This window comes from Prionailurus bengalensis, chromosome E1, assembly GCF_016509475.1.
Source record: "Prionailurus bengalensis isolate Pbe53 chromosome E1, Fcat_Pben_1.1_paternal_pri, whole genome shotgun sequence".
In the NCBI taxonomy this organism is placed as follows: Eukaryota; Metazoa; Chordata; class Mammalia; order Carnivora; family Felidae; genus Prionailurus; species Prionailurus bengalensis.
In genome coordinates, this window is record NC_057347.1 from 54,175,447 (window position 1) to 54,200,753 (window position 25,307).

At 60.8% G+C, this 25,307-nt stretch overlaps 2 protein-coding genes across 2 annotated transcripts in view; both read left to right on the plus strand.

The window, feature by feature from the left end:
- On the plus strand, positions 1-2,631 carry LOC122484688 (translation initiation factor IF-2-like). Its single transcript, XM_043582647.1, has 2 exons — positions 1-34; positions 1,820-2,631. The coding sequence occupies exons 1-2, from the start codon at positions 1-3 to the stop codon at positions 2,629-2,631; spliced, it is 846 nt and encodes a 281-aa protein (XP_043438582.1).
- Positions 2,539-25,307, plus strand: part of KIF19 (kinesin family member 19) — a 26,295-nt gene continuing 3,526 nt past the window's right edge. Inside the window, exons 1-13 of the mRNA XM_043585165.1 lie at positions 2,539-2,691; positions 4,371-4,451; positions 15,488-15,598; positions 16,222-16,309; positions 16,584-16,720; positions 17,988-18,113; positions 18,460-18,654; positions 19,850-19,996; positions 21,200-21,322; positions 22,979-23,144; positions 23,865-24,039; positions 24,174-24,372; positions 25,000-25,270. Of these exons, the coding sequence (XP_043441100.1) occupies positions 2,653-2,691; positions 4,371-4,451; positions 15,488-15,598; positions 16,222-16,309; positions 16,584-16,720; positions 17,988-18,113; positions 18,460-18,654; positions 19,850-19,996; positions 21,200-21,322; positions 22,979-23,144; positions 23,865-24,039; positions 24,174-24,372; positions 25,000-25,270 (1,858 nt within the window). The 5' untranslated portion in view covers positions 2,539-2,652. The remainder of the gene's footprint in view (positions 2,692-4,370; positions 4,452-15,487; positions 15,599-16,221; positions 16,310-16,583; positions 16,721-17,987; positions 18,114-18,459; positions 18,655-19,849; positions 19,997-21,199; positions 21,323-22,978; positions 23,145-23,864; positions 24,040-24,173; positions 24,373-24,999; positions 25,271-25,307) is intronic.

A 25,307-nucleotide genomic window follows, 5' to 3' on the forward strand; every position in this document is an offset into this window, starting at 1 on the left:
ATGCTGCCCGTGGTGGAGCACGGCCAGAGCAGGGGTGAGATGAGGGGACGGGCCAAAGATGAGGCAGGGAAGGCTGGGACTCTGGGCTCAGGGGTGCGCTCTGTGTGGAAGACAGTGGGGAGCCATGGCAGGATCTCAAGTGGGGTAATGATGCTGACCTGGCTTTTCACGGCGGAGGTGGATTGGAAGGCAGAGAGGCCAGACAGCCTGCTGTGGCCATCCAGATGGGACATGGTGAGGTCCCAGCCTGTGGGCAGTGGGGAGGGCGGGAGGGTGTGATCAATTTCTGGGGTGGTACTAATGTGTGCAGGGTGTGAATTGAGCGCTCACCAGATGCCTGGTCCCTGCCCTCCTGGAGCTTACTCTGATGGGTCTTTAAGGGCACACGTCAGAGTTTATAGAGGAGAGGAGGGATCCGATACGCAGGAGGAAGGGAAATTTGGCCGAAGCTGGAAAGGGTGCAGCGGGCAGAGGGACCTGAGTGTGCCAAGGCCTGAGAGTAGGACCCAGCACCAGTGTGCCTTTGGGAGCAAACAAGCAGCCAGCGTGGGTAGGCACCCGAGTCCGTGTCGGGGACCTGGGAGATGAACCCGGGCAGGAGGCGGGAGGAGGTGTGGAGAGAGAGGAACCTGCATTTGTTTATGCGTTAGAGCTGCGCCCCCTGAAAGCGGGGGGGGGGGGGGGAACCGTGGGCAGCGGGCACAGCGAGAGGCCATGTGTCGCCCAGGTGAGAAGACGTAAAAGCTGGAGCCAGGCCTGCGGGCGAAGAGGGGAGACACTTGCAGAGGTCAAAGCCCCAGGGTTTGAACAGAGAGGATGAGGGGGAAGGGGGAGTGAATGATGGCTTAGCAGTGTCCTTGACAGGAACCCGGAAGGTGAGCAGAGGCCTCAGTTTGAGAACAGAGACGACTTTGGGATGAGTTTCTAAGTAAGATGAGCTGTGGCCTCCTGCTCAGAAGCTTCTCTTATCTTGAGCCCCATGGGCCATCCTGGGTGGGATTTATGCACGTGGAGGAACAGAAAAGAAAAAGAAAACCAGCTATAAGACAAATGACTGGGGGGGGGGGTCCCCTGTGGCTGATCCCAATAGATCAAATTCAGGGTCTGATATGCAAGCTCGGAGGGTGTTTTCTATGGGAAACTTAACACACCTTCAAACTTAACCTGATTCTCATTTGCAAACCAGCCAGCCTTGGTGCGCAAAAGCCTCGGGGAGGCAGCCTGGACGGGAGAACAGAACTAAACCTGGGGGCCCTCCCCACTGCCCCCCCGCAGGAGTGTTTGGTTTCCACGAGGCTTCACTCCGTTTTTCTCTGTAGTGAATCCAAGGCCATGGGTGGCTTCCTGCCGCTGTTTATTAATAACTACACCTGGCACAAGCCCCTCGGGGGCAGCCGGGGAAGCCAGTCCCAGGGCACAGGCTGGCATCATGCTCTGCCCCTGGATGTGCGCCAGGCTGTCTGGGACAGCCCCGGGGGGATGAGCGGCTCTTCCTCACCCAGCTCCTTCCATGGGAAGAGATCCCCAGTGTGCTTCCCTCACCCCTGTCCTTGCAGGGGGTGGGCCGCCCGCCTCTGCTTCACTAGGGGGAGGAGACAGGGAAGGAGACAGGGAAGATGGACCACCAGGACCTGGAGGCGGGCGCTCCACCATCACCATCAGGAGAGTAAGGCCCAGAGCCCGGAAGGGAAACACTGGCTCCAGGTGGTTCAGCAAGTGGGATGCAGACCTGCGACCGGAGCCCTGTTTGCCTAGGGCCTCCCGAGGCCAGGAGTCTATCGGCGGTGCTCCTCCCGGCGTGTAAATTGTTCACCAACAGTGGAGACAGTAGCGTCCCCCTTACGCTTTCTTGGCCAGGATTGCGGCTCTTTCCGCGGGCCGGGAGTCAGAGGGGCACACAGACGCGACTGTCTTGACCTGGATTCTGGTTTGCCCCCAAGGCCTTGGTTGCTAGTGGGGTACACGGAGGCGGGCTCTAATGTGAAACATCCCGAGTCGTATACAGGTGCTCCCCTGCACCACTGGGGCGGGCAGCCCGGGCGGAGACAACTCTGCACCCCCTCTGCCTTTGGACAGCGGGTGAGGACACGGCGCCAGAGACCCCAGCCGCAGCCACGATGCACGCTGTGCCTTTGGAAACACCAGGCAGCCAGCCGCCGCCCCGAGACGCCCAGACGGACAGACACCGGCGGCAGAGGCCGCCAAGGATGTGCGCGGCTGCCAGCGGGAGCCCGCCGGGCGCCCCCTGGAGGCAGCGGGAGAGGGGCCCTGGGCGCGAGCCGGGGGCCGCAGGAGGAGCCGAGGGGCTACCAAACGGACGCGGCGGCGCCGGGAGGACGCAGGGCCGCCCTGCAGGGGCTGGAGGGACGCACCGGCGGGCACTCGCCCGCGGAAAGCGGCGCAGGCTCGGGCGCCTCCCCGGCGGAGGCGGCCAGCTCTCGCCAGCAGCGCGGAAGGGGCGGGGGCGCAGAGGCCCTCCCCTTGCCCCGCCTCCCGGTCAGCGCCCTTGGCCGCGGGCGCGTTGTTGGTTTCGGGTTGTCAGGCAGCGGCAGCGGCAGCGGCGCAGGGAGCCTGCGAGGGACCCGGCGGCGGTGGGGGTGCGGCTCGGCCATGCCCGCTGTCGCGGCCTGAGCCCCTCCACCCGCCGCAAGCATGAAGGACAGCAGGGACTCCAAGGACCAGCAACTCATGGTGAGACCCCGACACCCTCCTCCTCCTCGCCCCCGACACCCAGACCCTGACTCGGCGTCACCACCTGTACCCTCACCACCACTAAGAGGACACTGAGGACAAGGGATGGGACTGTCCAGGGCAACTTTCCCCAAGTCCTGGACGGCAGAAGGAAGGCACCGTGGCCATCCCGCCGGGGCCTGAAAAGTCAGCCTGGCTTCAACCCCACCCTCCCTTTACACCGTCCCGCCAGGGGACCCACCCCATCCCCAAAGCTTGTGCCTATGTCTCTGGGGCAACACTGCTCTCTGATCTAGAAAAGTCAGGTCTTGAATCCACCTGCCCAGAGAAGGGAAAGTGGGGGTTTCCTCGGGAACCAGAGCTGTCCCCTGGCCTCGTGGGGTTGGGAGTTTAAAGGGATTGGGAGTCACAGGTAGACAAAGAGCCCCCACATACCTGAGGAGCTGGCATGGGGTTGAGAGTGGCTGGTCACTGGCTTGCCACACAGATACCGTCCAGTATTTCCTAGAAGTGCTGGAAGCAGCCAGCCCTCTTCCCTGAGCCCTGGGGTCTGGGGCAGATGAAGAGCAGGCGTCTGGGAGGCAGGTAGAGCCTGAAGACAGACCCCTGGTTATCAACGATGCCGTGTTGACATGATGAGGGGGAGGCTCAGTGACCCCAAGGCCACCACCCCTCCCACCTCTCTCCCCATCCCCTAACTTCTGAGGCCTGGGAAGGGAGGCTTTCGTCGCCAGCAGGTGGGTGGTTATGGAACCGGAGGATAATGTCACCCCCCGACACCCCGCCTCTGCAGAGTGAGCTTGTGGCTCCAAAGAGGAGCTGGACCCCAGCCCCAAGAAAGCCCCAGGCTCTGGAATATTCTCTCTGGCGGTTTAGAATGTGTCTCTTTGAAAATGGCTGCCTTGGCCAACACGGGTGACGTGCCCCCAGGGCAACAATGGAGAGCCTCCTGCTTCCCCCCTCCCCACAGAGGCTGAGGGGGCCGGTAGACATGATCTGGCAGACAGCAGAGGTCCCTCGGAGGGTCTTATTAGCAATATGTACGCATTCAGCGGGCATTTCCCCTTGGTCAGAAGAAATGCACCCCCTTGTACTTTGGGGGAGACCCATGCACAGGATGAAGACCCATTGTCTCTCCCTGGCTGTGCTCTCTCGGTGCCCTGTGCTCTCTCACTCTCACGGCGCTGTGATCAGTGGGAATGTGGCCGCGGTTGTCGGGATGTCACGGTGAAGTTCCCTGGGCCCAGCCCCAACCTGCCCACCAGCCAGCCCCGCGCCTTTAGCTGCGGTGCATCATTCACAGACGCACAGACAGGCTGCTCCAGTGCCGAGGCTCCAAGTTCAAAGCCTTGGGGAGCTGCAGGTGCCTAATTTGGGCGTGGGACTGATGCAGGCTGGAGAAGCAGACTGCTGTCTCCCCTGGGGCTCTCCCTGAGGCCCCGGGCTCCCCGGGGAAATTCGCAGACTCAGATGCAACCTACATGCTGTGGTCCTGCTCCCCTCCACGCAGGTGGTGGCCTTGAACCCCCGAGTTTCCCTTAAGACCAAGGAGGCCTGGGATGCCTGCAGAGAGGAGAACCCAGGGGGCTCGCCCAGGGGAGTCCTGGGGTCCTTTCATCTTCCTGTCGGTCCAGCCAGCTCCCTCCATCTAATCTCAGGGGTCTGGCCTTCCCTCCTAGGTGGCGCTCCGGGTCCGGCCCATCAGCGTGGCAGAGCTGGAGGAAGGAGCCACCCTCATCGCCCATAAAGTGGATGAGCAGGTACCCGGGGCTGTGGCCAGGAGCTACAGGGCAGGGCAGGGCAGGGGTCTGCTGATACCTGGCGGGATAGGTACCTGCTCACCGGAGGGGAGGCGGGGGAGGAAGGGTCCACGTGGCTTGAGGCATCATCCTTCCCCCATCCACCGAACTCTCAGTTGTTCATGGATGACATTGTCAAGCAAACCAGGGTTCTTCTTCCAAGAAGCCTTTTCAGATTGATCCAAACGCAGCTGAAAGCTTCCCTAGCCTGGATGGGCCCTGAGCTCCTCAGTCCGGCCATAAAATTTTCACACACTTTTCCATGTGCCCATGACATGACTTCCCCACTTCGACATGCCTGCTACCCACAGAGCACATATTTACATGGTCTAGGGCTAAAGCCTACCTCTGGTTCATGTTTTGCAAAGTCCTTGGATGCCTGCTTGTTCTCCTGGTCCTCATGTTATTGTGATGAGGTGAGCGGGGCAGGCCCCATGTCGTCTGCACAGGAGGCAGTAAATATTTATCATGTACCCACGACACATGGTGGGCAGTGCTCGGAGCTGGAAACCCTGCCCTCGCTCTGTTACTTTACAGTCCGGTACAGGGAGACAAAATCAAAGAATTAACCCCAACAGGGGCTTCAAGGAAACGCATAGTGCTGTGAGGGGGACTTGACCCAGCACAGGGGTCAGGGAGGGCTCCCGTAGGAGATGGTGCTTGAGGTGGAGAAGGGAACTTAGGTTGTGCATGAAGGGAGACATTTCAATCAGAGGGCCTTGCCTGTGCAAAGGCCCTGTGGTGGGAGGGATTGTGATGCCCTTGGGTAGCAGGAGAAGCCCGTGTGTCTCAAGCAGGAGAGAGAGAGAGGGCCGAGAGGTGTGAGGTGAGGCAGAGGATGTGGCAGGGGCCAGACCACAGTCTCTTAGACCATGGCCCAGGATGTCTGTTTGGGGAGGCAGGGGAGGGCTCGGGAAGCCCGAGGGCCATGAGAAGTGAGCTGGAGGCAGACCGTAGGGCCTCTGGGCTCCCCTGGGGACAGGCACCCGCTCCAGCCTCTTCCTTCAGCTCTGATGGGCACAGCAGGGGGTGACTGGAAGGACCCCATCCGTCTGGGGAGGCCCCGCGGGAGTAGGATGAGTACACCCAACAGTCAAGTAGGCTCTGCCATTTGCCGACTGTGTGGCCTTCGGGCGGGTTGCTTCTAGAAGCCTCAGTTGTCTCATCTGTAAGTGGGGGGCACAACCATGATGTCCTCTCTAGAGGGTCGTTGTGGGTTCAAGTACGCTCAGTGCTTCCCGGGTGCCTGGTAGGGGCACACAGTAGGGGCTTAATAGCTGTAAGCTAACATCATCGATCAGCGACTGACAATTCCCCAGAGCTGTTGGACCGGCCGAGTGAGAGGGGCCATCCTGATGAGCCAGAAGCCTCCTTCCAGGCAGGGGCCACTCCCTGTTTGTCCAACTTGTCCCCAAGAATATCAGGTCCTCGGGGCTGGGACAATGATGGCTCTCTTTCTCTGCGGCTCCTGGCTCCTGGCCGGAGTGGAGGCTGACAGATATTAACTGTTGCTGATGGAAAGGCTCTGGTCTAGGGAACAGCCCATTGTGTGCCCACACACGGCAAACACTGGCTCCTTTCTGTCCCTGCAAGTGGAGAGGGAGGGTCCGGCCCGATCTGGCCAAACCGTGTCTCTGAGAAGGTTCTGGGCCTGGGCCATCCTAACAGGGCTGCCCCTTTGTCAGCTTACAGATGCAGGGAGGGTCGTCTGAGTGGCGTGGGCTCGGGGCTGTCCACATAGACACTGGGTCCTGCAGGGAGAGCGCTGGGCCTCTGGCCTCGAGTTCCTTCTATCCGCACTGGGTTCAAAGGTGGCTCGCCTGGCCTGCGGTTTGGGTGTAGCCACAGCAATCGGCAGGCCGGGGACATCCTAAAACCCAGCCATCCCTCCGCTGACAGAGAAGGCCCTCGCAAGTAGGAGGTGAAGCCACGGGGTCCAAGAGACAAAACGGACAGCCCTCTTCCCTTGCCTCCTACTCTGACCTGTCTCCCATCTCCAGACCTTTGTCCCTGTCCAGTGACCCCCACGGTCTGTCTGCCAGGCCCCGAGGGAGGTTCGGGGACGCAGCTCCAACGGCTTCACTGATGGGCCAGCGGGTGGGTTTAGCGCTGTCCATTCCTCCTGAGTTCTGAAGCCTGGAGGGCCAGTGGGGTGACTTTGGGAGCGCCCCCAGGCCACCATGGCGGGGAGCAAAGATGCACGCGGGTCCAGGCGGCCTCCGAGTGTCCTGCCTCCTCGAAAGCAGATGTGTAGTTGGGATGCAGAGTCTCCCTGTACCCACTGCTTTCCGTCGCTCCCCTGCTCGTGGCCGTCATGACCTGTGTGGCCTGGCCCCACAGAAGGGCTCCCCAGCTCAGCTTCCTCTGGCCTGGGGTTCCGGGCTCTGCCTTTTCTCTGTGTCGGGTGGGCAGCTTTTCCCCTGCTGGTGCGGTCACAGGCTTGGGGGTGGGGAGCCCAGAGGTCACTGTTGAGGGCCCAGCCTCCTGAGCCTCAGCAGGGAGGCCGTGCGGCAGGGAGGTCCTGAGTTGGGAGAGGTGGTCCGAGAACTCCGTCACCCATGGGCTTGGGCCACTGTGAAGGGTCCGAGGACAGCCTCCCTTAGAGCTAGGCATTGTCCTCCTGGAGACGCGGGAAGTTATAGCAACGAGAATCTGCAAGGGGGACCCTCCCACAGGCAAAGTGTCCTTGGGGATCAGAGGCCCGTGTGCCCGGATTCTGGGGAAGCTAGGCTGAGGGTGTAGATTTGTAAAGGGGACGGTCTGGGTGCCCTGGCAGGCTTGTGGTCTTAAGGCCCCCCCCTTTTTTTTTCAACGTTTATTTATTTTTGGGGGGACAAAGAGAGACAGAGCATGAATGGGGGAGGGGCAGAGAGAGAGGGAGACACAGAATCGGAAACAGGCTCCAGGCTCCGAGCCATCAGCCCAGAGCCCGATGCGGGGCTCGAACTCACGGACCGCGAGATCGTGACCTGGCTGAAGTCGGACGCTTAACCGACTGCGCCACCCAGGCGCCCCTTAAGGCCCCCTTTTTAATCCAGGACCCAAATCGTAACACCTTCTTTGGAGGATTTTGTGGGCTGATGGACGCACGGCGCTTCCCCAGCGCCTGGCACACAGTAGGGGTTTAACACGTGTTAGTCTGTGTAGGGGCTGAAATGCAGGATGGTTTCCAGCCTAGAGGTGACACCTGGCCCACTTCCTGCGTCCCTGCCTCCGGTGCCAGACAGAGTCTCAGCCCAGGGGTCCCCAGATGGTCACCTCCCCACATATGTGTTCCTGGAAGGCTTTTTGGAGGAGCTTGGTCTCCTAGTAGCATGGGGGTGGGACTGGACCCTGACACCAGACCCCTCGGGGATGCTATGGATGAACACAGACGGAGAGCAGGTGCAGGCTGAGAGGCTGCGGGCGTGTGGGGGGGGGGAGGGGCGGAAGCTCCACCTCCTCCCTCCCACTCCCCACCCCCAACCAAGCCCACAGCCTGCTGACCCTCCTCCAAGCCTTCCAGGCTGTTTACCTACAGGGTTTAAGTCACCTGACAATATGTGTAATCCCATAATTAGCCTTTATCTGCTCCAAGCCGCATGTCACCCCTGCGCTCCTAGGGTCCTGTCTGAGGGGCCACGCCCGGGGCCCTCAGGTCCTGGCGGGGGGCCTCAGCCCTCATCAGAAGACAGGGAATTAAGAACCTGCCCCACCCCGCCTCAGAGCTGTTGAGATGCTTGTAGGAGATGGAGTAAGGGAGAGCCCCAGCCACACACACAGCTGCTGTGCAGGAGAAAGTCCAGGGTGACAGGTGCCAAGGGCCACCGAGTGCTGTGGGGGCAGCTGGCCTTCCGCCCACTTCCCTACACACACACCTTCCAGATGCTTCTCGGCCCCGTTGCCCCAAAGAGCTGAGCCTGGTGGGGGGTGACTGGGAGGGGGTCTGAGGGTTCCCCAACCCCTCCACCCTGCCCCGTGCCAAGCCATCTCCCCGCCCATCTTTCGACCCCCTCCCTGCCCCAGCCAACCACCAATCTCCTTTCCGTCTCTATGGATCCGCCCGTTCTGGACATTTTGTATACATGGAATCTTGTACTCTGTGGTCCTTCGTGTCTGGCTTCTGTCGCTGAGCACTGTGTTTTCAAGGGTGGTCCCCACGGCAGCAGGCGTCGGCACCTCCTTCGTTTCTGTGACCGAGTCCTCGTCCATGGGATAGATGCGGCACATTTTGTTGGCCCCTCATCAGTTGATGGGCGTTTGGGTTGTTTCCGACCTCTTGGCAAATGGGGACAAGGCTGCCCTCACGTAAGGGTGCCCACACTTAGCGGCTGTGTGGGTGCCAGGCAGGTGTGCTAGTTCAAAAGGCAGAGACGTGGGCCCCATCTCCCCAGAGATGCTGCTTCAGCGAACCGGGGGCATGCCTGGGAGTCCACCTCCCGCACGGCCCCTGAGGGACTCTGCTGAGGGTGTTTGCAGACCCGTGAGAGGTGCAGCCCTATCTGCGCCCTGTGGGTCATGGTTCCCTTCATCCTTGCCCTCAGGACCCCCAGAGGCCCGTAGGCAGGTGGCGGCCTGGCCTAAGCAGCCAGCTGAGCCTTGGTGGATTTCTGAGCTCCGCAGGCTCCTTTCTGGTCTTTTCTGTCTAGCCTGAAGGGGACACCCTTCTTGGGAGCAAAGTCTCCCTTCTTGAGCCCTCACAGGATGGTACATTTACCACTAGAAATATGACCAGCAACAAATCTTCCTTCTTAAAGGAAAAGCAAACACAAATCCAGAAACAGCCTGACAGGGGTGATACCCACCTGGCATCAGGCTTCTGTTTTGCTCTGCCTTGTTTGTGCCCCGAGAATGAAGGGGCTGCACGCCGAGATCTGGGGGCCTCCCCAGATTCTGCTTCCCTGCTGGGCCTTCCCGAAGAGGCTGGCAGTTATTGGTATGGTTTCCTCTTTCAAGGCGATGGCCCTGTTGGCCCTCCCTGACTTCCAACTAGGAGGAACTTGAGGCCCAGAGAGGTGATGCAGCTTCCTCAACGTCACACAGCAGGGTCGCCCCTAAACCCGATTTGTGGCACCCCTTCCCTTGGAGATCTTCATTGCCAGCCTTGGAGGCTTGAGAAGGAATGGTCTGGGTCAGAGGTTTTCAACTGGGGGCGATTTTGCCCTCCAGGGGACAATCTGGCAATGTCACAACCGGGAAAAGGTCATGTTACTGGCATCTAATGGCCAGTGATACTGCTAAGCAGCCTGCAGGGCGCAGGACAGGTCCTGTCATCGCGATCCAGCCGAGAGTGTCAATAGTGCCGAGACTGAGGAGCTCTGGTCTGGGGTGCACCATTTAAAGGCCAGAAAGGAGCCAGTTAAAACTGCAAAGCTGAGCGCCTGGGGGGCTCAGTCGGTTAAGCATCTCACTTCGGCTCAGGACATGATTTCAGGGTTCGTGAGTTCGAGTCCCGCATTAAGTAAACTTGAGCCCCACTTTGGGTAAGCCCCACTTTTCTCTCTCTCTCAAAAAAAAAAAATAATAGTAATAAAATAAAAAATAAAACTACAAAGCTGATCCGAGCAGCTTAGTGGTTTGTAGCAGGAGGAATTTCTGTTATGCTTTGTTCGAGGTATTTCTCACCTAGGAGATGCTGGGGAGGAGCCTGGTTCTTCATGGGACATAGTTTACAGATTAGACAACCCTCCGCCCAGCCTGAGGCCCCCTACGTCCCCATGGGTCTTGGGTTTCTGGGCTCATAGTCTGGGACAATGGAAAGGTCAAAATCTGCACTGAATTAAGAGTATATCTGGGAGGGAGGCAGTGGGGGTCTCTGATGAGTTAGTGGGGGAACTTCCCCCAGGCCACTTCCCCCACTCCTGGCCTGGCCTCCTGCCTCCCCCCAGCGTTAGGAGGCCCCCATGTGCACTGTATGATCAGTGTCCCCGTTGACGCCTCCCAGAGGCAGGTGCCCAGTGTGCCGTAGGTGTGAACATTTATGACCCGGGGATTATGAAGGGGAGTGCCCATGCTGAGCCCGCCACTTTGGGGCTGCGGGAGGGGTTGGCCGAGGTCCCAAGTGGGTTCCAGAAACCCACACCACCACCCACCCCCCGCCTGCACCAGGTGAGCCTGGTTGGCTGGTCTATGGTTCACAAGGCTGCTGTAACGAAGTTCCACAGACCGGGAGAATTTAACCACAGAAATGGATCTTTCCACGGCCCTGGAGGCCAGAAGTCCAAGGGGTTGACTCCTTCTGAGGCCCCGAGGGAGGGATCCGTCCAGGCCTCTCTCCCCGGCTTGCAGATGGCCGTCTTGTCCCTGTGTCTCTTCACGTCGTCTGTTTCCACGTGTGTCTGTGTCCAAACCTCCCCTTTTCAGGACACCAGTCCCCCTGGATGTAGGGCCCACCCTACTCCAGAGGGACCTCATCTGAACCAATGACATCTGCAATGAGCCTATTTCTAAATAAAGCCACAATCGGAGTCTCGGGGGAGTTAGGACTTCAGCATTTGAATTTGGGGAGGACACAGTTCAACCCGTACGAGGCGGGCATTCGCTCAGCCAGGCTGCTTCTGGCTGGCCCATTCCCCGGGAGGCAGCGCTAGGTGGCCTGGTGGTTGGGACCCTGGATTCTGGGACCCAGCAGCTCTCCGTCAAACTAGCCCTGTCCTTGTCAGGTGCAGCTTTGGCACCTTACCTATCTGATTCCTCGTTATGACAAAAGGATCACGGGAGTGTCTGAGAAAATGTGTGCAAGGCACTCGGCACTGAGCCTGGAACACACGGGGGTCCTCGGAAAGGCAGCTTTATTCAGCAAACATTCCTTGGGCGGATGCTGGGTGCCGGCCAGGATGACATTTAGGGGGCACGTTGGAGGCCGCACAGGGGCCTCTCACAGCCGGGGACAGACAGCGTGTGCTCACGGAGGGGGCCCAGATGGCTCGCCTTGTGGCCATCTCGGGCCTGTGCTCTGGAGATTCCAGGAGGTGAAGACAGGAGAGAAAATTCTTGAGCTCTCTTCCCAACCCTGCAGTTCTCACAAGAACCCCCCACCCCAAGGGCTTCTGAGCTGAGAACCACTACCCACAGCTTGCCTCTCACCCCACATAGCCTTGTTCACACTTTTCTCTAGAATGTTCCCCTCACCTCCCATCTCTCTGCCAACTCCTACTCGTCCCTTCTCTCTTTTTTTTAAGTTTATTGATTTATTTTGAGAGAGACAGAGAGAGTGAACGGGGGAGGGGCAGAGAGAGAGAATCCCAAGCAGGCTCCGCACTGTCAGCACAGAGCCCAACGTGGGGCTGGAACTCACAAACCAGGAAATCATGACCTGAGCTGAAACCGAGAGCCCGACGCTTAACAGACTGAGCCACTCAGGTGCCCCGCCTGCTCGTCCTTTAAAACTCGATTCCGGCACCACCTCTTCTAGGAAGCCTTCCGGTAGTGGCAAGGCTGGATCAGTGCCCCTCCTTGTGCTCCGACTGCCTCCTGTAAAGTCAGACATGGGGAAACCACATGTCACTTTCTCTCTCCCCAGTTTACTGCCTGGTACATAGAAGCTTCCCTTGACCTGCACACCCCGTGCTGCTCTCTGGGGCGGCAGCCATGAGGGCCTGTCCCCAGCCCTCCCCATGGCTCAGCTCACCTGGCCGAGGGGCACAAGGGCTCCATTGTGTGCCAGAGCGGAGAGGGATAGGGGGCGATGCTCGGGAGCATGGGGCGTGGGCCGGGGCCCGGGCAGATGGAGACCCAGACAAAGGCCTCTTTAAGAGGGGTCACGGCAGCTGTGCTGACAATGTACTGATTCAGGAGCCTGGATATCAAAGGAACCAAATGTCCAGGGTGCCGTGAACTTGTGGTGCCCGGAGATTGTTTGAAGGTGATCGGTGGGCGATGAGCCTCGGTGCGTGCGCCCCGCTGCAGGGTGGGGGGGAACGCCCCTCAGGCAGCCGGCCCTGCCCGCATCAGCAGGAGGGCTGGCGCCCGAGGGGGGAGACCTCCTTCAGGTTCCTGTCGCATCCCCCTGGGACCCGTGCCAGGGGACTCAGAGGCAGCTTTATCTTCATTTGGATCTGCAACTTGATCAGGGCTCATGCTGCTGGCTTTAGGGCCTCACACAGGAACTGGATCCTGGAGGAGGCTGATAGGGCATTCGGGCCAAAGCCCCGAGGGGGTGGCTGGGGACAGGTGGGCACCCCAGTAACAGCACAGGCCCAGGCACCCCGCACTCAGCTTGCTGTGCCCACCTCGGCTTTGGCAAGCTATGAGGGGGCCAAGTCAGTGACCCCATTCCTACCCGGCATACAGCCCCTACCCCCAGCCTGTCTGGAGCTGTTCCAGCCTCCGTCCCCGCCCCCCCACCCCCCACTGGCTTACCTGAAATTACCTGGTTGGATGAGACTCCCGGGTGAGACTCCTGCAGCCCGGCCTCCTCCGGGGGACCTGCGCTATCTTCCCTGTTCTCTCTCTTCCGTGAGACTCCCAGGAGAGGGCCCTGCTGGGGCAGTGAGCACGGGTGTGTACCTACCGCAGGGGTCCAGGCGGTGAAGCATCATACACCTAAGTGATGACAGGAGTGTGGCAGGAGTCCCAGGCTGTGGCCTTCCCAGGACTGGGCCTCCTAAATCCTAGTGTTCAAAGGGGGTGCACCCAGAGGGACCCACTGTGGATCTCCCAAATCCACGGAGCTGGGCTGGGCTCCGGGGCGTGCTCCTGCTGCCTTGCCCTCAGCTCCCTCTGTCCCTCAGAGTGACTGCCCTCCCCCCTCCCCGCCGCCGCCCCCCCCCTGCCTTGTCTGTTCTCCAGCCCTTTTCAGGGCTGGAGGCGGCCCTGGCTCTCCCGCTGACCCAGGAAGGGAACGCAGTCACTGTACAACCTGGGATGGTCCTAGGACAGCCCGTCCTCCTCAGTGCCTTGTCCTGTGTTAGGCCTCAGTTCACCTCCTCGGTGAGCATCTCATCTCCAGAGTCTGGTTAGGTAGGGCTGATGAGTGCAGTGGGGGTGCTAGGGCCTCACTAGTGGGGAGAAGCCCTCCCACTGCCACACCCCACCCGGCACGGCCCCCGAACGAGCAGGTGGCGTGTGTCAGAGCAGGTTTACAAAGGTGCCCAGGAGCACAGACCACCAGGGCTCCAGTCCTGGCCCCACCGTTCCTTAGCTACGCGACTTTGGGCCTCGATGTCCCCATCTGGGAGCAATAATTATGAATTCATGGGAAAGGGCTCAGTGGAGATGAGCCGATGTTACTACGTACCGGGAGGAGGGGCTGGGTGTAAAGGCACCCACGCCGTCCCTCATTACCACCTGCCCTCCCCCTGCAAGTAAAAGTTGCCGTGGGACCGTCATGCTGGCTATAACCACAGTCCGGCCCTGGAGGGCAGCTGAGACTCGTTTTCCCCTGGATGTCCCTCCCAAGCCGAGGCGCTCCCCGACACAGAGTCGCCTCGCAGGGGGCACCTCGATGGAGCGGCCGGGGCGGGGGACAGGGACCTGACCTGGAGGCTCCGCTCCTGGGGGGACTCAGGCAGGCGCAGAGTCGGTGGCACCCTGGTGGCCCCCTCCACGGTGAGGGTGGGGTGGCCCATTACCTGCGTCACCCACGCTGTCCCTTGAGCACTTAGTCTATGTCTGGTGCGGTGCCCATACCCGCCACACACATTATCGCCTGGGCTCTTCACAGTCCTGCAGGCGGGTGATATACCTGTCCCATCTGGTGGAGGAGGTGACCGAGGCCCAGGCGGGTTAAAGTGTTCACACAAGGCCATGCTGCTAACAAGACGTAGGATGGGCATCCAGACCTTGCCCTGCCTCGTCCTAAACCTACCCCCGACTCCAGCCCTCCCACGCATCTTTGAACGTCTGCTGGCATTTCCGTGAGTCTGGGAACTGTCTCTTCCCGCTCCTACCCTAGGCCAAAGGCCTCTGGCCAGGACCCAGTTTTCTTCCTCTGCGCCTGTCCTCAGAGTCCGGGACCAGGCTTAGCACACCCAGGACACTTGGGCCGAGGGAGGGGCAGAGTGGAGCTGGGTGTGGAGTGGGCTTGGAGATTGTTCTGGAAAATGGGCCCCTTGATCACCCTTGGAGCAGAGGAAGAACCTGGTGAGGTCCCTTGTGTATCCCCCAGCCACCCCACCTTCCCCCACACACAGAGCACAGATGCCCCTACCCTGCAGGGAGGGAGCCCGGAATGGCCAACCTGTACCCTCATCCTCGCCTCCAACCCTGGGTCGCTCCATCCACCCCCAGCTCAGGGTCAAGGCTGCAGGCACCATTGATAAGTCACCCCAAACCCCCCTCTCTGACACAAGTGGGCAGTCCCCAAGCCTAGCCCACTTCCCTCACCTCTGTCACCCAGCAGCCAGCGGCCCTGTGCTCCACCCCTGGGTCTCCCCACTGGCTGGGGGCAGGGCGCAGAGGGGTGAGGCAGGCAGGGTCTCAGGTACCACGCAGAGGCAGTGAAGGGGCTGCAGGCTTTGAACCCAGATCCCAGGTTTGAGTCCAGGGATCCCCCTCCTGCTTCTGGTAGCTGAGCTTGGACAAGTTACTCCTCTGGGCCTCGGTTTCCTCATCTGTAGAGTGGGAATAATTATGGGCCTTACCGCCTGGCCTTGGAGTGGGGGGTTAAGCAAGTCCCTGCACCTGAAGGGTATAAAGTAGGTCCTGACCCAGAATAAATGTACAGCAAATGTACCGGTTGTTACTGGTCCTGCTTCTCTGGTAGAGGGGCCTGGGGCACCCAGGTCTGGGGCCTGGCTGGCTTGGGGCACCATGACGCCATCAGCTCGTTTGACACATTGTCAGTTGTTAGGGAGGCTTCCCCTTGGGGCATCCAGAGCCCAGCGCCCAGATCGGACGCCCGAGGGGCTGAGCCTGGGGCTCAGGAGCCTGGGGCTGCGCAGCTCCAGGACCTCCAGCAGGACCCCTCCCACTGCTCAGCCCGTGTGCTGGGCCAGGAGAGCTGAGGTCAGTGTTGCCATTGGTGTGGGCCTGGGGCTCCCGGGTGACTGCCAGAGCCCCCTCGGGGACCTTTGCAGATGGTGGTTCTCATGGACCCAATGGAGGACCCCGATGATATCCTTCGAGCACACCGTTCCCGGGAGAAGTCCTACCTGTTTGACGTGGCCTTTGACTTCACCGCCACCCAGGTGAGGGAGGGCCTGGGCCTAGGGACATGCAGGAGCCCCTCTCCAACCTTTGCCCCACCCGGGAGGGAGCCCTCAGGCGACCCGGCCGTGGACCCTCAGCCCTCCCTCCACCACTTGCTCCCTGGCCTCCATGGGACCACGTCCCCATGTGTGCAAATGTGTGTGCGCCTTCGTGGCTTGTGCCCAGCCTCAACGCATAGACAGACCTGAGTCAGTGCACGGACGCCACCCTCCGCAGGCACCCACACGGCACACCCCCAGGCTGGCCCCGCCCCCAGGAGCTGGAGGAAGGTGCTTGGAGCCCATCTGGCCCTGGGAGGAGAGTCTCGGGGAAGCCGACACCCTCCCAGATACCCCTCTTCTTGTCCATCTGGGGGATGCTCCCAGGAGCAGATGTAATGCGTCCTTGGGGCGGGGGGCCAGGAGCCAGCAGTGGGGGCAGGTGTCTCAGGTGTCCCGAGCTCTGTTTCAGGCTGGTGAAAGCAGAGACACCCACCCCCCACTCCCCGCCCCTACTTCTCGGGCTGAGAGCCCCAGAAACAGAACCTGCTCCTGCCCCGGGCCAGGACATGCCTCTGTCCTGCTTGTACACCAGGCCCCTGACAATCTCCTCTTCCCCGCAGGAGATGGTGTATCAGGCCACCACCAAGAGCCTCATCGAAGGCGTCATCTCAGGCTACAACGCCACTGTCTTTGCTTACGGCCCCACAGGTGAGGCGAGACCCTGGGACCGGACCGTATGCCCCTTCTGACCCCCTGGCCTCAGCTGAAGCAGGAGTCAAGGATGTGGCTTGATCCGAATGCCCGCAGGGCCCTTTGGCCGCAGAGGCCCCATCCCCAGCCGAGAATGCTATCCTCCTCGCCCCCCCTACCTCCCTGGCCATTTGCGGGGTCCGGCCTTGGGGACAGACTCAGGTGTGGCAGGGAGAGCCCTGGTCCGGCTGAGCCGTGCTTCCGGCTTAACCACCACCTTGTTCTGCCCCAGGCTGTGGGAAAACCTACACTATGCTGGGCACGGACCGTGAGCCTGGCATCTACGTTCGGACCCTCAATGACCTCTTCCGTGCCATTGAGGAGACCAGCAATGACATGGAATATGAGGTGTCCATGTCCTACCTGGAGGTGAGCCCTCCCCTGGCCCCAGCTTCAGCAAGAGGCCCGTAGGGCAGCCACACGCATTCCGTTGGCCCCATTTTGCCAAAACCCCGAGGTTCAGAGAGGTTACACAACCAGGCCAACATCACACAGTAAGTGAGGGAGCAGGGAGCCAAACTCAGGGTCCTAGAGCTTTAAAGCCAAGCCCTGCCCCTTTTGCCACAATCCAAAGTAGCCTTGTCCCTGAGCAAAGACCTCAGCCACCCTCCCAGACGACACCACACCTCAGCACTTCGCCGTCATCAAGGGCCCCTGCCTTAAAGCGGTATCTGCCCTGCCAGGCCACCTCCAGGAACCCTGTGTGCGTGGGTACAGGTAAGACCCGAGTACCTGGACAGGCTTGAGCCCACTGGCCTGGGTTACCCGGCCACAGCCCCTCCCGTGCCCACCCCGCGGGAGTGCGACTGCCAGGCACCGATGGGACAGCAGTGGTGGGAGCGTGCAGAGGCCAGAAGAGCCAGTGGGCTGCACTCCACCTGGCTCCGGGCCACCCTGGCTCCCTCCAGGAGCTGATAATCTCCTGGGTGACAGCTCAGGAAGGGCAGTGATTGCTCCCAGCCACTGCTCCAGGGGCATGGTGTTGACTCAGCCAGCAAGATGCACTTGGGGGGGAAGGGAGGTTGCAGGGAGAAGTAGCATAAGGGTTGCCTAGCAACAGGCAGGGCTGGCCATCGGTCAGGTCCCCATCTTCTGCCCGGTGCCCAGCCCACCTGCACAGGGGATCCCACTTGTTTCTGAGGGTTTCTCTATCCGAGGTTCTGGCAGCCGGATGTTTCCCTGTGGACGCTGAAGTTGCCTTATCCTCACCCCATAGAAAGGAAGGGGTCTTTCTCCTTTTTTAAAAAAATATTTATTTTGAGAGAGAGTGAGCATAAGCAGAGGAGGGGCAGAGAGGGAGAGAGAGAGAGAGAGAGAGAGAGAAAGAGAGAGAGAGAGAGAGAATCCCAAGCAGGCTCCCCACTCAGTGCAGAGCCTGACGTGGGGCTCCAACTCAGAGCAGGGAGATCATGATCTGAGCCAAAATCAGGAGTCAGATGCTCAACTGACTGAGCCACCCAGGCGCCTCAGGGGTCTTTCTCCTTAACCAGTTTCCCTGAAAGGAGCCTGGGGCTCCCAGGCTGGGGCTAAGAATGTGTGAGCTCCTGTCCCCTTCTTGCTCAGGAGGGATGGGGAACCTGGTCCTTGCCTGGACCACCTGCTGTTAGTCTCCATTAACACCCCCCCCACACATCAGATCTACAATGAGATGATCCGGGACCTGCTGAACCCCGCCCTGGGGTACCTAGAGCTGAGGGAGGACTCCAAAGGGGTGATCCAGGTGGCTGGAATCACTGAGGTCTCCACCATCAATGCCAAAGAGGCGAGTCTCGTGCAACCCTTGGGGCAGTGGAGAGGGACATTCACCCGTGTGGGCAGGAGGGGACGGGGGACTGCAGCCAGGGAGCCACTGGGGGCTCAGCTGGGGCCGGGGTCAGGACAGATGCAGAGAATCCTGTATGACTGCGCAAGCAGGGGGCGCTTGCCCCTGACTTCATGCCCTTCCTGGCTGCGCTGCCCCTGGGAACTAACCAGATAAGCAGCCTCCCAGCCCACCCACCCGCCCTGGGCCCCTTCGCATCCCCACCCTGGGCCCCTTTGCAACCTCTAAGAGGAAGGACGTCCTTCCCAGATCCCCAGGATGGCGTCCTTCCCACCTCTCCACGCAGATCATGCAGCTGCTGATGAAGGGGAACCGGCAGAGGACCCAGGAGCCCACGGCGGCCAACCAGACGTCCTCCCGCTCCCACGCCGTGCTCCAGGTGGCCGTGCGCCAGCGCAGCCGGGTCAAAAACGTCCTGCAGGAAGTGCGGCAGGGCCGCCTGTTCATGGTTGACCTGGCTGGCTCTGAGCGTGCCTCCCAGGTGAGGTCAGCTCCCCCAGGACTGGGGAGAATGTTTTGGGGGGACCTGGGGGGAGGGCAGGGATGCTGAGCTCCTGGCTTCCCAGGAGATCAGGTTGGGGAAGCCATCTAGGGAGGGTAGGCATGAGGGCTCCCCCTCGGTAAGGGACTGAGGAATGTCACAGAGGTACACGAGGGGAAGGGGTGGGGGTGGGGTATCCTGGCTATTTGTGGGAAAGATCCTGGGATGAGGAGGGTTTCCCCAGGCAAGGAGACCAGCTGCCCAGGAGGAGGGGCGCTGGGAATGAGCGAGTCCACATAAGGAACTGGGGCAGGGGAGACACACATCCCCAGACTCAGGGGGCCCTGCCAACCACGCTGGGGAAAGAGGAGGGTCCATTACCCTTTCTCAGAACACCTATCCTCACCCTGCCAGCCTGGCACTGCGGCCTCGGCCCGACAGCACCCAGTACCCAGTAGGTAGGCCAGGCCCCCCTCCTTCAGGCAAACTGGGAGGTTTCACAGTCACCCAAGTGATGAGGCCAGGTGATGTCACTGCCAGCAGATGCAAGGGACAGGATATCGGGCCGGGGAGAATTCAGAGGGTTTCATGTTTGAACTTGTGGAATTGGGTTGAAACAGAAGGGGCGGTTCAAGAAACACACCCCTCTCTGCCAGGAAGGCCTGAGGGCTTCCTGGAGGGACCCAGGGGAGGGGAGCAGCCAGGGAGAGGAGGTGCGCCAGCTTTGGGGGGCCGGGCAGCTTTGAGCAGGGCTTCTTCAGCATTGACAGTGTCCCTGCAGGCCCAGGGACAGGAGGGGGACCCCCCCCACACACACACCTCCTCCTACGCCCACCCCCACCCCACCCCCGAAGCCCGGGGTGCCCTCTAGAGCCACGTGCCTGTGGTCTTGCCAGCTGTCAGCCTCCCTCCACGTCTTCCTTGGTGACATGGGGCCAGTCTTTGGGGGGGACAAAGAGCCAGGCTCTCGGCCCTCCCCTGAAGCCTCCAGTCTCTCACTCTCCCCTGAGGCCTTCCTGTTCTCTCACCTTCTTGAACCCTGAAGAGACCAGGCCCTGGGGCACCTCCACATTCCAGGCCCCTGTTGGGGGGGGGGGAGGGGCTTGTGGCCCAAGACCACCCAGGGCGCAGGTGAAGCCCCTCCCCCTGCCCCACAAGGGCCCCGGTTCTGCCCACTTGCTCACCCCCACCCCAGACACAGAACCGTGGGCAGCGCATGAAGGAGGGGGCCCACATCAACCGCTCCCTGCTGGCCCTGGGCAACTGCATCAACGCGCTGAGCGACAAGAGCAGCAACAAGTACATCAATTACCGCGACAGCAAGCTCACGCGGCTCCTGAAGGTACCAGCTGCGGCCCCGCCTGGGCACTGGGCCCCCAGAGCAGGGCTGCCCGATTCAGCAACTAAAAATACAAGACGCCCAGCGACATTGGAATTTCAGACAAACGACGAAATTTGTGTGAGTGGAAGTACATCCCATGCAGCGTTTGGGATATACTTGTACTAAAAAAAAAAAAAAAAAAATCGTTCATCGTTTATCTGAAATTCCGATTTAACCAGGTGTCGTGTATTTTCCCTGGTGACCCTAACCAAAGAGCGGGCAACGGGGAGGGAAAGGCCATGCACTGGACACCCCCCTTCCCCCGCACCGGGCTGCAGGCCTGAGGGAGCGAAGAGCTGCCTGGGTTGGGGGGTTCAGGCGTCTGCTATTTGGGGGCCCGCCCCAGGCTGGGCCGTGTTCGGTGCTTCATTCCACTGGCTTCTTTCTTCCTGAAGCAACCTCGTCATTGGGGAAATACTATTTCCATTTGCAGATGAGGAAACTGAGGCACAGAGGGGTTAAGTAACCTTCCCAAGGGCCCAGGATAATACAGGCTGGAAGGAGGATCCAGACAGAGTCTGTGGCCTAATATCACAACTGCGGCGTTAGCCAAGCCCCGTGTCAGCCCGCCCCCATTACTGTGCCCACAGGCCACCGGGAGGTGGGGATGGTGACACAATTGAGCCTCGGCTTTCTCCCCACTCCCCCCGCCCCTCCCCAGGGCTGTTCACACGGAGCAAGGGAGGGGGTGGCCACAGGCCACATTCAGCCTTCATACAGGGGTCCCCATCCCCCGTCTCGCACTCCAGCTGAAACAACAGTGCCATCAGCAGTCAGAAATGGGGGGCCGGGGGGCCCCTTGAAAGGCCAGAGGTGATGGGAAGGGGGGGCACTTCTTGCTGCCTTTCCTCATGAGGGGAGGGAAAGGGAAAGCCGGGAGGCCCTGACCTGGATCAGATACTTGAAATCTGCAAATGGGAATGTGGAGAAGAATCTGGAAGTGGGGAGGAGAGACAGCAGGGGGGCGGGAAACATCTGGACCCAGGGGAGACCATGTGAGGCCCAACCCCAGCACCTGTGGGTGAGTGCGAGCATCTGTGAGTGTGCGTGCGACAGAGCGAAGGAGAGCACACCTCGTGGAGGGCATCGTGGACAGCCCGGCAGGAGCAGGGTCCCAGGGAGGTGCTCCCTGGCTGACAGCAGCCCGCCCTCCCTGCCATCCAGGATTCCCTGGGCGGGAACAGCCGCACCGTGATGATCGCCCACATCAGTCCCGCGAGCAGCGCCTTTGAGGAGTCCCGGAACACCCTGACCTACGCTGGCCGGGCCAAGAACATCAAGACCAGGGTGAGGGCCCTGCCTGGAGGGATTCCTGCCACCCCACCCCATTCTCTGGCACAAGCCACCGTGGCACTGGCCTCCTTCCCTAAGTCCAATGTCACCCCACGCCCTTCCCCACACCCTCAACACCTGCGTGCCTGCCGGGAAGCGCACCGCTCCCGAGGGCCCCCTTCTCCTTGTTCAAGGTCATGTGCCCCCTGCCCCTATCCCCTTCCAGCTCCATTTTCGTCTTCAGATACCCGTTCAGACGTTTACATTTTCAAAGCCCGTAACCTAACAGGCCAGCGGAGGCAGCCGATCTGAGCGCTTTCACACGTCACCTCATTTGTTGCTCAAGTGAGCCCAGATTTACTATGCTCCCATCTCGTGGTTTAGGGAAATGAGGCTGAAGGAAGTTAAGTGACTCCCCAGCTGGGCACTGAGACTAGAAGTGGCCCTGCCTGGTTTCGGAGTCACCCTCAGGCAAATGCATTAGAATCCCCACCACCTGCTATAGGAAGTGTCTTTTTTTAACATGTATAAAGTTTACTTATTTTTGAGAGAGCGCGAGTGGGAGGAGGGGCAGAGAGCGAGGGAAAGAGAACCCGAGACTCTGAGCTATCTGTGCAGAGCCTGATTCAGGGCTCGAACTCATGAACCACGAGATCATGACCTGAGCCGAAATCAAGAGTCGGACGCTCAACCGACTGAGCCCCCCGCCAGGCGTCCTGGAAGTCTCTCTCTACCCGCGTGGGTGGAAGGGTGGGAATGTTCGCCGCCTGAGAGCTAGAACTTAGCGAACGCTCCCCCGACCCCGCACTTTGTCAGCTACTGTCCAGGGGCTTTCGTTTTATTCCAATCCTCGAGGAACTTAATGGGAGGAGGAGGCATGTCCTTGAAAAAGCTCACTGATAATTCAGAATGTTACTAAGACAACAGTACCTGCTGAGGCCGCTAGGGAACAGGGAGGTGGGGGTGAGCTGGCAGAACTCGGTGGGGCACTTTGGGGACTGAGAGTGGGACTCTGAAGGATGAGGAGGACAGTCCAGAAGGGCCAGCAGCAGTAAGAGGAGAGGTGTCAAGGGCAGGAAGGAAACGGTGTCTGTGGTAGTGGTGGGGACAGTAGGACGGTTCCTCAACCAGAGCAGAACATTCGTGGAAGAGTGCTTTAAAAAAAAAAAAAAATCGATGGGGCGCCTGGGTGCGCAGTCGGTTAAGCGGCTGACTTCAGCCAGGTCACGATCTCGCGGTCCGTGAGTTCGAGCCCCGCGTCAGGCTCTGGGCTGATGGCTCGGAGCCTGGAGCCTGTTTCAGATTCTGTGTCTCCCTCTCTCTGCCCCTCCCCCGTTCATGCTCTGTCTCTCTCTGTCCCAAAAATAAATAAACGTTGAAAGATCCATTTAAAAAAAAAAAATCGAGATAGCGGAGGGCCCCAGTGAAGGAACCAGAGCATTTCTCCAGAGCAGTAGGGAGCCAGTGAAGGTTGATGAGCAGAAGCAGCATTTTAGGAGCACGGGTCTGGCAGAGGCAGGGGGTAGGATAGGTTGGGGGGCTGGAAGCAAGGGTGGGGCCATTATCATCATCCAGGAAGACTAGGGAAAGAAGAGAAAGGAAGGCCCTGCAGGCAGGCCCCAGTGTCTGGGGTGACTGTACCCGCCCTGCCCTGTTCCGTGCTCTCTGCAGGTGAAACAGAATCTGCTCAACGTCTCCTACCACATCGCCCAGTACACCAGCATCATCGCGGACCTGCGGGGCGAGATCCAGAGGCTCAAGTGCAAGATCGATGAGCAGGGTGGGCGGGGCCAGGCCCGGGGCCGGCCGGAGCGGGGTGACATCCGCCACATCCAAGGTGTGTGCTGGGAGCCCAGCTCAGGCGGCCATCGGGGAGGGGGAGGGGGGGGATCAGGCGGTGCTGGGTCTCAAATTCCTCCGGGAGGGGAAGGAGGGGGGGGGGGTCAGGCGGTGCTGGGTTCAGATCCAGACTCGGGCGTTTTCTGGCTGGGCGCCTTGGGCTACTCACTCAACTGCTCTGAGCCTTCCATCCTGCAACTGTCAGGTGGAATCCTCATCTCCGTTTCAGAGACTTGACAGTAATTAAGACTGGGTGAGATCACACAAGTGACAGATGTGTGAGCATTTAGCTGCGGGGGGCACCACTGTGGGGCTACAGCGTAGGGCTGTGAGGCCGCGCCCAGCATCACTGGACGGAGTACCATCCTCTGGTAGATTTGTGGGTTGGTTCTGATGGCTGTCCAACAGATGGCAGTAAAGTGTCTACGGGGCACCTTTTTATAGCTGACATGAAGGTTCTGGAAGGACGAGCGGAAGCCCGGTTCACACAGAGGAGCTGAGAATCACCTTTGGGTCACAGCCTGAAGCCTCGATGTGGGGGTGGGGTGAGGGAGGAGGCAGCAATCTAGGAGGTCTTTTGGGAGGAGGTGGTGGGACAGGAAATGGTTTGGGAAGAAAGGGATGAAGTGGGGGGCGACCCAGGCCCAGACTTCCCCACCTGACCGTCCCTCCTCCACTCACTTCCTCTGCCCCCCCCCCCATCCCATCCTCTGGGCAGCCGAGGTCCAGCTTCACAGTGAGCAGGGCGAGCAGGCCGAGATGGGACAGCTGCGGGAGCAGCTCATCAGTGCCTTCCAGGAGCAGATGGACGTTCGGAGGCAGCTGCTGGAGCTGGAGAACCACGCCATGGAGGTCCAGATCGACACCTCCCGCCACCTGCTCACCATTGCCGGGTGAGCACCGCCTGCCCGGGCGCCGTCCAGGTCCCAGCCGGGGCCTGGGACAGAGGGGGCTGCGGCTGCGGGCTGTCCCCCCACCCGCTCCCGTGGTCTGACTCCCCCGTTTCCGGGGGTGGCGGCTGCGGCAGCTGGGAGCACGAGAAGTCACGCAGGGCGCTCAAATGGCGGGAGGAGCAGCGGAAGGAATCCTACACCAAGGACGACAGCGAGAAGGACTCAGACACGGGCGATGACCAGCCAGACACCCTGGAGCCCCCGGAAGTGGCCTCGGCCCGGGAGAGCATTGCTGCCCTGGTGGGCGAGCAGAAGAAGCTGCGGAAGCAGAAGGTGTCTGGGGCTGGGGGCGGGGCAGGAAGAGTCCAGAAGGGGCTGGGGGGGGGGGGGGGGAGAAGAGGGAGACGGGGGAGCTCGGGCCTTTGCCCGTCTGTGACCTCGCTGAATTCTTTCTTTGTGCCTCACTTACTCCTCTGTAAAACGGGAGTAGTCACGCTGCGGTCTTAGTGGGGTTGTTGGAAAGACGAAATCAATGCCTTTCGCATACCCAAGACTCAAGAAGTGGTCGTCCCATTTTAATTAGGGTTTTCCAGATAACAGATCTTTTCCTTCTGTTCTGGCGCACACCCTAACCAGGGGCTTCACGGTGCCATGAGCCCCGAGGGCATCGGACGGGCCGGGGTTGGGGCAGATATCCATGGGGCTGGCCCCAGGCGCAGGCCGCGGTCAGGGTGGCAAGGAGGTGGGCGCGGAGGGGCCGTTTAGGACCAGCCCCTGGTCGCCAGGCCCAAGACGCGGCTTCGAGGGTTGGCCTCAGAATGGAGCTTCGGCCCAGGGGGGAGCTCGGGGGTTTGGAGGGGCGCCGACGGGCTCAGCGTGGGGGCAGCGGCGGCTCGCGGGCCCGGCCGCCTGTCACCGACCCCCACTCCCACCCCCACCCCCACCCCCGGCCGCCCCTAGCTGGCGCTGGAGCAGCGCTGCCGCGAGCTGCGGACACGGGGCCGGCGCCTGGAGGAGACGCTGCCGCGGCGCATCGGCTCCGAGGAGCAGCGCGAGGTGCTCAGCCTGCTGTGCCGCGTGCACGAGCTGGAGGTGGAGAACACGGAGATGCAGTCGCACGCGCTGCTTCGGGACGGCGCGCTCCGCCACCGCCGCGAGGCCGTGCGCCGCCTGGAGCAGCACCGCAGCCTCTGCGACGAGATCATCCAAGGCCAGCGGCAGATCATCGACGGTAGGCTCCGCGCGCCCGAGCCACCCAGGTCCCACGC

Bases quoted from the DNA above. Each gene is read 5' to 3' on its own strand.
- LOC122484688 (XM_043582647.1), top strand. From the start codon at position 1: ATGCTGCCCGTGGTGGAGCACGGCCAGAGCAGGG. The intron at 35-1,819 runs GTGAGATGAGGG...GTTCACCAACAG, and splicing joins GGAGCACGGCCAGAGCAGGG to TGGAGACAGTAGCGTCCCCC.